Source organism: Ascaphus truei, chromosome 2 (genome assembly GCF_040206685.1).
Source record: "Ascaphus truei isolate aAscTru1 chromosome 2, aAscTru1.hap1, whole genome shotgun sequence".
Lineage (NCBI taxonomy): Eukaryota > Metazoa > Chordata > Amphibia > Anura > Ascaphidae > Ascaphus > Ascaphus truei.
The window spans coordinates 295718389-295730279 of NC_134484.1; the positions used below are offsets into that span (position 1 = coordinate 295718389).

At 43.8% G+C, this 11891-nt stretch overlaps 1 protein-coding gene across 1 annotated transcript in view; it reads right to left on the reverse strand.

Moving 5' to 3' along the window:
• The window catches only part of SLC6A19 (solute carrier family 6 member 19), a 226533-nt gene extending 217089 nt beyond the window's left edge, over positions 1 to 9444 (reverse strand). Inside the window, exon 1 of the mRNA XM_075586359.1 lies at positions 9047 to 9444. Coding sequence (XP_075442474.1) covers positions 9047 to 9248 — 202 coding nt within the window. The 5' untranslated portion in view covers positions 9249 to 9444. The remainder of the gene's footprint in view (positions 1 to 9046) is intronic.
• Between the last annotated feature and the right edge of the window lie 2447 nt (positions 9445 to 11891).

The following is an 11891-nucleotide window of genomic DNA, read 5'->3' on the forward strand; positions in this document are numbered from 1 at the left end:
ACATTACAGTAATGTAGCAGGGTGTCTCCGGAGCTTAACAGCATTGATTTCAGGTCCTGGGACCCCCTACTTCCCAAGATAAAAGCCCCGTTATGGGGTGCCAGTTGTCCTACAGTATGCATTGAAATGTCCTGATCACGTGACACAAGATATTTACATGCATAGGAGATACCGGCACCCCATAACGGGGCTGATATCTCAGGAAGCAGAGGGTCCCCGGACCTAAAATCAACAAGGTTCTGCTCCGAGAACCATGCTATAATACACTAGTAATACAATTTAAATTCAAATATGTAATAACCACCTAAACACAACCCACCCCCTGTACCCCCACAAAAAAACATATTTTATTTTTTTACACACAGGATTAGTACCACAGGCTGGCGGGGGTCAATGGGTGGTCGCAACGGGTGTCCGCAGGCCGCACAGTGCACCCCGGAGGGTACTAGGGGCATTCGGATGATCCCCACTTGGTATCTGGGGCACTTCGGTGGTTCCCACAGAGGTCTGGGGGCCCTCGGGTGGTTCCCACAGGGGTCTGGGGCCATCGAGTGGTCCCTGTGGGTCCCCTGGGGCCCCATATGGGTCCCAGGTTCCTCTCCGCAGTTGTCCGTGGGTCCTCAGGTGGTCCTAGTGGGCATCCAGGTGTCCTCAGGTGGACCCCGCTGGCCTGCAGTACCATTACTGTATTTTAAAAAATGAACATGGCCTACATTTCCAAAAATACACCCCTATGCCCCCACATAAAACCAATATTTATTTTTATGGACATAGGAATAATACCAAAGGCCGGCGGGGGCTCCGTGAGCCTTCAGGCAGTCCTCGCGGGTGTCTGGGGGTCCCTGGGTCATCCCTGGGTCATCCCCACGGGTGTCTGGGGGCCCTCGAGTGGTCCCCGGTTCTTTCCCGCAGGTGTCTGTGAGTCCTCAGGTGGTACCCATGGGTGGGCATCTGGGAGTCCTCTGGTGTTCCCCGTGGGTCCCCTCTGGCCTGCAGTACCATTCCTGTATATAAAAAAAATAAACATGGCCTACATTTCACTAAATACACCTCCCCCACCCCCCACCCCCCTCCAAACACATACAGTACAGTAATGGGCAAAATAACTATTATCCTGAAATAGATAATAGATTATTTGCCCATTATTAAACATAACATTAGCCATGCTGCATAAATTAAGTAAATAAAAACCGTTCTACGTGCCCCATGCAATTTGAAGAGCGTACTCGTCAGCATACTGCAGGTCTTTGTCCTCCGTGTCCAGAAAGCATACATAGCAAAATACAATCTAATGGCCCCTAGCCCCTTAATCACTGCTTTATTAATTAAGGGGTTAACTCACCCTGCCCAGCAACCCACCCAGGGGGCCTAACCACCAACTCTGGACCCACTATACCCACCCTGTACCCATTGATTGTTATAGTAGTACATCATACCCATATAATATGGCATGATAAGCTACTATAGCAGTCAATGGTCACTCTAATACAAAAGCCTGACTATCCAAAATACACAATAATAAACCTACAGTATACAAGCACCTAAACCCCCAAACTGTAAAATGAAAAGCAATAGGCAATCGATTACCTAAATAAAACCACTAGCCAACCAATCAATTTAGAAATACAACCACTAGACAATCAATTAAAGAATTCACACACTAGCCAAACAATACATGTCATATATAAAAGCAGTAACCAACACATCAATTAATTAATACATCCACTAGGCAACACATAAATTAAACCATTAGCCAACAAATTACATCATTAAATAAAAACGCTAAACAATCTGTAAAAAAAATACAAATCAAACCTGTGCAACCGCGTCCGGATTTCAGAGTCCGGGTTACAAGCTGAGTTCAAAGGTAACAGATAAACAAAGCAGAATGCAAAGACAATAGAAGGGCAGCAGGATGCTAGTGCCAAGCACTAGAAACATAAACAAGGTTTATGCTCAGCTAACTTGCCTAGGGGCTGGCTGAGCATATAAAGCACAGGGAGCCAATGGGAAGGAGCCAACAAAGACTGTGTAGGGACGGAGTGTATCCCAGCTGAGGAGTAATGAAGGGAGTTAGCATTAACTCCTCGATTGTTTCTGGACATGCGACGCCGCCGTGTATTGGAGACAGGAGCGTCCTCCGTTGCGCCATGGGAGGCAGTGCAGGGGTGGAGCCTAGGTATAGTGTTGGCAGGAGTACTGCGGCGCTCATGCATAGTGCACGTGTGAGGGGCATCACGGGATGTGTCAGGGGCGTCAGAGGCGACCTCCGGGTTTCCCAGGGATGGTTTGGAGGGAAACTTGTGGTGAAAGGCCCGAACGAGCCTTGGAGCATGGAGTTGTTCCCTAGGAATCCACAAACGCTCCTCGGGACCGAAGCCCCTCCAATGGACCAGGCACTGCAGCTTCCCTCTGGTGATCTTGGAGTCCAGAATGGTCTGGGCCTCGAATTTCTGCTGGCCTTCAACCAGGAGAGGTCAAAGCAGGGAACTGGGAATCCTGGAGGAAGGGCTTGAGGAGAGAGGTGTGGAAGACCGAAGGAATCCTCATGGAATCTGGCAACTGTAGCCGGTAAGCCACTGGATTGACCTTCTCGATGACTGGAAACAGGCCAATGAATTGAGGTTCCAATTTAGCTGTAGGAACCTTTAGCTGGATATTCTTGGTGGACAGCCATACCTTTTTCCCCTGGTTTTAGTTAGGTGCTTCACGGCGATGCCGGTCGACCTGCTTCTTCTGCATGGAAATTACCTTTCTGAGATTCTCCTGAATCTTTCTCCATGACTCCTGAAGATGCAGAATCCTATAGTCCACAGCTTGTACCCCGGATCCAGGTCCTGCAGTAGGAAGAGCTGAAGGATGGAAGCCGAAGTTAGAAAAGAATGGTGATTCCTCAGTCGACTCATTACGCAGATTGTTATGGGAGAATTCGGCCCACGGCAAGAGATCTACCCAGTTGTCCTTGGTATTGGAAATGAAGCAGCGGATGAACTGTTCCAGTGATTGATTTGTCCGCTCCGTCTGACCATTAGTCCAAGGATGATAGCTGGAAGAAAAGTCAAGAGAGATCCCTAGATCTTTGCAGAAGGCCCGCCTGAACTTTGAGATAAATTGTGAGCCCTGATTTGACACAATGACTTGGGGGACCCCATGAAGGCGGAACACCTCTTTGATAAAGATTTCAGATAATTTGAGGGCATTGGTTAGAGAATCGGTCGACCACCACCAGGATGGTGTTCCTTGTGACGATAGCTTATGACAGGTTGTAATTTACACCAAATAACTGGGTTTGAACTGAACGAGGCTTAGATATAATAAAGTATATTTATTCCTTTGGATAGGTGAACACACGATATAGTACAGTAACAAGACAAGGAGTACACTTACTTTGGGGATGGGGGATGAGAAGTATGTTGCATAGCAATTCTCTTGCAATCAGGTACAATCAAGATGATTTCAGAAGACAAAGGATTAAGGGTGGACAACAGTTTATAAACCTTTTGTAACAATATCCTTAACGTTGAGTACAGGTGATTGGTCTTCAATTACCTCTAGCCACTCTTTAACATGGGAACACATTTTGATACATGCCCCCTGCTAGTTGGCACATGCGCATTAGAACTCTGGGGTCTCATTTCTGTAGCCCCTCATCTGCATCAGGAATGCCAGCTAGTCTACCAAACGGAATTCCTGGCAGAATATTCTTTGTTGTGATGTGTGAAATGGGACACTTACAGACTGCTCTGGTTTGAGCCGTCTCCGCCCTCAGGTAAACAGTGAGGGTGACAAAATCCTTTGAACAATACTTAAGTCCTAGACATTGGGTCGCCTCTCTGGCCATATGCTACCCTGGTATGCAAAGGAATTTCCTCTGGGTTTTATCCCTGCTTTGGGACACAGTATTAAAGATAAAACACAAACATATTAAAATATCCGGTTCTGTTGGGTCCAGAGTGTCCAAACTTCCCAGTTCTCAATGCCGGAACTGGGACACCCTATGGTCCAATTTGCGACTTGCTACGACCTTCGGAACCGGAGTTACACAAATACACCTTAAACCGTTTCCTATTTTAATACAAAAAACTCCGCTATAAATTAAATCACGGTTTTTCACTAAATCCCCATTGAAAACAACGGGCTCCGTCGCCATAGACTTTCAATGGCAAACCGCCGCCATTGGCGGCTATGGGAATCCGCCGCCATAGACTTTCAACGGGTCTACGCCGCCGTTGAAGTCAATGGGGGTTTTCCGCCATAGCCGGTCAACGGAGATTGGCCGCCATTGGAGTCTATGGGAAACGTCCCGAACTTTCAAGGGGGTCCATACTCCGTCGGGTTGGTCCAAGAGGGTCAAGGATGGTTCTGCAGAGATGCCGGAGCAGTGACTATAGGTACCCCAAACCCTGATCCTCTGGGCCCTCCGGAACCGGAGCTATGGATTCCTAAATTTCAGCTTTTTACACTTAGCCGTTTTTTTGAGATGTTTCTGCCGCCGCCATTGGAACCTATGGCGCGACCCGCTCTTCTCGGTTCGACCCTTATTGGGGGTCCAGGATTTGGGGACCCGGTTGTGGTCGAGTGGGGGGAGGTCTAGGAACTAGGGGCAAAAAGAATTTTATTTCTATGTGCTCTAGAATTGTTTATTCCCACGCCACTTGTCGTTGAACTTGACTGCTAAGTGATCACCGATCGAGCATGCATTTCACTTGCTGAAGACAAAACTTAAGGCAGAAAGACCCGCGAACAAACAACAACTGAAGACAGCTGCAGTAAAGGCCTGGCAAAGCATCACAAAAGAGGAAACCCAGTGTTTGGTGATGTCCATGCATTCCAGACTTCAAGCAGTCATTGCCTGCAAAGGATTCTCGACAAAGTATTAAAAATGGACATTTTATTTATGATTGTGTTAATTTTTCCAATTACATTTGAGCCCCTGAAATAAGGGGACTGTGTATGAAAATGGTTGCAATTCCTAAACGTTTCATATGATATTTTTGTTCAACCCCTTGAATTAAAGCTGAAAGTCTGCACTTCTATTGCATCTTGGTTGTTTCATTTCAAATTCATTGTTATTTATTTATAAAATATTTTACCAGGAAGTAATACATTGAGAGTTACCTCTCATTTTCAAGTATGTCCTGGGCACAGAGTTAAGACAAATAATACATGTTTACAAATACAGTTACATAATGAGCAGGGTATACATTATATACAAGACATTGCATGCACAGCTAAAGATTATATTATGGGCGTATGAAACAGTTACAGACCAGATTAAAATGTGTGACAGCCTTAGATTTGAAAGAACTTAGACTGGTGGTGGATGTAAGAGTCTCTGGTAGGTTGTTCAAGTTTTGGGGTGCTTGGTAAGAGAAGGAGGAGCGGCCGGATACTTTGTTGAGCCTTGGGACCATGAACAGTCTTTTGGAGTCTGATCTCAGGTGATAGGTGCTGCATGTGGTAGGGGTGAGGAGCTTGATCAGGTAGCTGGGTAGCTTGCCCATAAAGAATTTGAAGACAAGACAGGAAAGGTGAACTTTGCGCCTAGACTCGAGTGATGACCAATCTAGTTCTTTGAGCATTTCACAGTGATGTGTGTTATAGTTGCATTGGAGAACAAAACGACAAATTGAATTGTAGAGGGTGTCAAGTTTGCTAAGGTGGGTTTGAGGTGCAGAGCCATATACTATGTTTCCATAGTCAATAATTGGCATTAGCATCTGCTGTGCGATACGTTTTCTGACCCGGAGACTTAGGGAGGTTTTGTTCCTGTAAAGTACCCCTAGTTTGGCATAGGTCTTGGTTGTCAGGGTATCAGTGTGCATCCCGAATGTTAAGTGGTGGCGTACAGTGCCAAAATTATGAAAATTGTGTTAGTGTCCAATTATTTCCGGACCTAACTGTATGTTTGCATTAGCACTGTTTTCTTTTTGTATCAATAAAATCTGGAAATGTAAGCTGCCCCTAGTTATTAAGTACTACTGTCACAGGATACTGATATCCAGACCACAAAGCAAACTTAGTTTACTTGACCATTGGTTGGTTAATCTTTAACTTGAATACTAATGAATCTGAGGTTGGCATTGAGAGCAAAGTCTCTATCTTTGCTGATTACACTAAATTATGTAAGGTAGTCAAATCAGTATGTAATTTCTACAGAAGGATTTGGATAAACTGGACACTTGGGCAGCTAGATGGCAGATGAGGTTTAATACAGATACATGTATGATTATGCAATTGGGAAGCAAGAATAGGCAGGCTACTTACATATTAAATGGAACAAAATTATATCAATCCTTGATGGAGAATTATTTAGGAGTGCTTGTAGAAAACAGGTTTAGCAATAGTGCTCAATGTCAAAGAGTAGCTGTAAAGGTTAATAGAATATTATCTTACATAATATGGGCTATAGATGGAAGCAATGACAGCTTCAGGTTTTCACTTTATAAATCTTCAGTAAGACCATAAATTGAATATAGAGTTCAGTTTTAGTATTGCTCCATAACAAAACCATATTACAGAACTGAAAAAGTGCACAGAAGAGCAACCAAATCTATATATAATAAAATTGAAATTTGTGAGTCTGGTGCTAGATGCGGTGAATCTGATTGGTCCTCAGCCTCTGGCCAATCAGATTGGTGGCTCTATGACGTCACCCAACTGCCACTCTCTTCCCCCTCGGGCTCACCCAACTGACACACACACACACACTCTGTCCTCTTCACCAAGCTCACCTCCCCGCCGGCTCCCCCCCCATCACCCCTGCCAGATCACCTCCCCGCCGGCTCCCCCCAGGGAATCCACTAGGCTCCCCCGAGCCCTGGCCAGCAGCAGCATCCCCATCTGCCCCATCACACTCACCATCACGTGCGCCACCCTGCACCGGCTCCCGGACGGAGGGGAAGTGCGGCACGGCCCTCCTAAGGCTGCGGTCCCAGTCATAACTGTGACACGCGCGCCCGGCGGGGGGGGGGGGGCGCGTGCACATCGCTAACCGCGATCTGCGGTCTGACAGGGAGAGAGGGAGCTTGCGATGGGAGGGGGCATGGTCGGGGAAATGCGGGGGCGTGGCCATCACGTAACGCGTCAGGTTCACCCTCATTGGGTGAACCGCCGGTAGGGGCGTGGCCACGCTTCCGTCGCAAGTTTTAAACTCAATTTCATTGAGTTTAAAAAATCTTCCAGCACGGCGCGGCTGCACCTTCAGCGTGAAGGTGCGTACTGGGCCCTTCCCCATTAAGGGGCGGTGCTTACACGCACAGTGCACGCCGAGCCGTGCGCTGTGGCAGTGACTGGGACTGCAGCCTAAACCAGCTGCCAACTCCAGGCTCCTCCCCCCTCGCTCCCAACGATGAACAGAGGGGAAGCACGGCACAGCCCTCCTAAACCAGCCGCCAACTCCATGCTCCTTCCCCCTCACTCCCAAAGAGGAACAGCCTGCCACTCTTGCCCCCCCACGCCAACTTCCCGAGCCCACCTCCTGCCCCAGGCAGATGCCACGGAGATATCAGGGCCAGGAGGGGAACCGTCTGCCGCCAGGAACCACCACCCAACCGGTCAAGGTAAGTCTACCACCCACCCAGTCAGTCACCCAGTCAGTCTAAACTCAGTCACCCACTCAGTCACCCACCCACTCACTCACTCACCCACTCAGTCAAAGTCACCCACTCAGTCAAAGTCCTGACTGACACACATCCCCCCTCAGTCAGGTCAGCTGACAAATACACAGGGAGAATCACAGCTGGCAACAGGGGAGGGGAATCAGAGATGTGAACTGGGGGGGGGGGGGACCAGAGCTGTGAACAAGGGGGTAACGGAGCTGTGAAGGGGGGGGGGGGCGTATTGCTGTGAACAGGGGAGAAAGAGAGGAAGACAGTGGAAGGAAGAGAGAGAGATAGGGGGAGCCAAAACATTAAATCCCGGGCAGCGCCGGGTATATCAGCTAGTTAATAATAAAGGGAATCGATAATCCGACATGTGAGTAAAGGTTAGCTAAATTAGGTTTGTTTGCATTAGAAAATAGGTAACTAAGATGGAATATGATAACAATTTACAGCTATTTTCATGGTCAATATAATTAATTTTCCAGCAAAATATGAATAGTATCTGCCATCACAGTCTGCATGGGTAGTAAATTCCACCATGTAACTGCTCTTGCTGTATAGAACCCTTTCCTGTGCCTCTAGTGCAATCTCCTTTCCTCCATTCTCAAAAGATAACTTAATGTACATTGGTACTGTGCTTGGGATGAAAAATACTAATTGATATGAGTGCTCACCTTTGTATACTTGAAACAGACATTTAAAGAATACATAGTTAAAAAGGCCAGTATAAAGACAATTTAGCCCATTCAGTCTGTTCAGTTTCACTATGTACTTTGAAACAAGAGACCTGTATAAAAATAAATGTGGTATTTCATGTATTTACAGGGTTCTAGTTTTATATTAGACCCTAGCTCATGAGTTAAGGACAATCTACAATTGGACAACTTTTTTTTCTAAAATTGTTGTTCTGACTAACATAATGTGATAATAATTTACTATACTGTATTTAAATTAAATATTGCTAAACACAGTTTTGCCAATAGACTATACTTAGGCTTTCAGTTCTTAGTGTTTCCCTGTAATAAGCCTCTTTTTCTTCTCAAATCATTTCACTTAATTACCTTATTTTGTGACATACAGTACAAAATAAGCAAATTTGAATTAGTTAATGGTTGATAGCTCATTTAATCCTCTGTAGATATTTGCTAATCATTACAATATTGTTTTAAATACATTCCGAACCGGGCAATGGACAATATATGATGGTATTAAGTAGCAATACAAACATAAACTGCCTTATTTTTAAGAAAATTTTACCTATTTAAAAAAAACGAACACCTTTCTATTTTTTTAATCATAAATAAAAAAACATACAGTATACCAAACACTTTGACCATTGCACTAGTGTTGTGGTTAATGGAGATTTTTGATTCAATCGCTAATTAATAGAAAGTATAACACAACATATAGAAAGATTAAACAACATAAACAATTACACTTACCTCCCCCATGACTTTGACAGAGGTATGGGAATCTCCATACATTTCCCAGTCCCACACAAAAGCCTATACAGGTAAGCATATATTGAGCTTTGTTATCCCATTTTGGTCTATCAGTTGCTTCTTCATTCTCCAGCTTCTCAAGTTCTTGGTGAGTTTGTATCCTGTTCTCCAGTCCTGGATTTGGTAGCTGAAGTTTCACCATGATGTACCTCTATACCTTGAAGCACTTTCCAATTACAGTTGAGGGAGAAAGAAAACAGCGTCAGCTTGTTGTGAGAACAATGTGAGAACTTTCAAAACAAGCTAATGCTACTTATAGTGAACCTTTGGTACTCAACCTAAAAGTGCACCACCTAAGGCAGAAAGAAGTGTCAGCAGAACATTTAATTTTCCAAGGCAAGTCTTATAATTATTAATGCCTTATCAGCCAAAGGTTCACTGAGCGCTGAATTAACTATCATATATACACTGTATCAGGTTGTACAGTTCAAAGAGCTATTTGCTTTAACATTATTGCTCCTATGTATGCTTATGAAAAATTCCTTACCCTGCTTTTGTGTAAGGCTAATAAAGTACAACAACAACAAAAGACGTATGATGTGCTTAACACAGATTTATAGCTGATACTGCCTTTAGTTTTGGAATAGGAGGTACAGAATAAAAATGATATGGTTTTATATCATGCTACATTATGCTGTAAACCAAAAAGCCCCAGTGCAAAGCAAACATTCAAAAGAAATACAATAGAAATGATAAAATCTGTATGAAACTTTTTAATGAAGGTACTTCAAAAATGAAACTGGAAAATAATAAAATATATAGTGTGAGGTTGGTTTATGTCTGCTTTGTTGCCTTTTTCACCCACCAGAAATATTGCAAAGCAAGTATAAACCAACCTCACACTGATGATACCATCAAGGTTGAAGCATGCCTGTGAGTGGTTTGAATTGCTTTGCTAGTTCATGCTGTGCTTAAAAGCTGTGTGAACAGCGATTCATCTGCTTAAATGGGCTCCATGTGTATGGATATTCCAGGCAAATGGTGACACATTGTGTGCTCATTTGCATGTCATTTCCCAGAATGCCTTGCTGCAGTGGGAGCACTGTATGCTTGGTGATAATGGTTGAAAGGCAGGGTTGCAGACCTGTCTAAGACATGTGAATGTGCTCACAAGTGATATTCTTTATTGGCCACCATAACTTAAAAAGTATATATATATATATATATATATATATATATATATATATATATATATATATATATATATATATATATATATACAATGAAAAGAAAAAGAAAAGCGTCCCAACTCAGCACTCAAGTATACTCAGAACAAATATCAAAGAAAATTATGATTTATTTAAAAGCACAAATAATCAAACATAAAATACAAAAAATATTAAAACAAACCCTGACATCCTCCTGTGATAGAATATGTATCAGACAGGGGAAATCCCCTATGAAGATACTGATGGACCCCTAATACCCAAGGCAAGGGAAAAAAGCCTATAAGCACAAATATATGTAGAACAAGGGGTTAACAATAACCCCTTGAACCTACAAGGCCGGCCTCACCCCTAGTAAATATAAAACCACACAGCAAGCATAGATAACACATGCGCCAAATTGCCTAATACATGCTGATGTCAAATACATACAGTATATTATATACATACACCGTAAATGCAGTTGGTATAATCAAGGCAAACCAGGCACAGTACAAAAAAGAGACTGTTAGAATGGGATCAACAATGGTTAACAGCTCACATCAGTTACCATAGTCCATGAGACCATCCATGCCACACTTTCATAGTAAAATGTCCAAAGGGTAAATATCTTCCAATTTAGGGGTCCATCCGCAGGGGAGTCAGGGAAAAATAATAAGAAGAAATATACAAGGGTCCCTACAAATCCGTCTAACCCAGAATCTAGATTCATTACCTCAGATCTGGAGTCATCTGAAGGTGAACAGAGTGGGGGAGATGCAAGGGAGCAGATGAACTCTGCATCCTCTTTTTTAGGCGTTGCCCATCTGGACTCCATAGACGTAAGACTAGGAGAGGCCAGAGTTCTAAGAGATTGTCAGCAACGGCCAACAGACGTTATGAAGAAACAGCAACCAAGGAACAAGAACAGATAGAGCAGCTACATATCATTAATCTATCGGATGTGGTTCAAACATCTGACCAGGAGTTTTTGTTGAGGTTTGGGCTTTCTTTTTCGCCCACATTTTCAATGGACACATTCGATTGGGTTAAAGACTTGAATCTGTTCTGCAGAAAACTTCTTTTACATAAATTTTATGCCAAGCAAAACAGAGGCACCGATGATATTACATCAGACTCAATGTTGGTATTTAATACACAGGAGCTGTCTCTCATTAGGGATTTAGAGTCTAATTTTGGGGAAGAGGTGGGTGTGCCCTCTGATGTTGTGTCCTCCACCTTGTTTCCCAGGATCACTGCTAAATTTGTGTTTTGTCCCCCACTCCAGACTTTGTCCTGTGTGGACATGTTTGTTGAACTTGTGACTACTAATACTGTGAGCTCTCCATTCATTTTTATTCACACTGATACACATACACACTCTTTCTTCACTTGCGTTCACAGTAACCTTTTGACACCTCTAGCCATAAAACACATCCACACCGGGGGAAGGAACAGCACAGATAACATTCCAAGAGACACTGTTTTTAAGTATACCTTTTGCTTAATTCATTGTAACATCGCCGGAAGAAGAGATCAGTGTATCTCGAAAGCTCGCACAAATAAAAGCATTTCGTTAGCCACAGAACGGTATCATCTATTTATTTTTTGATTACTTAAGCTCGGCTAACACGGTACTG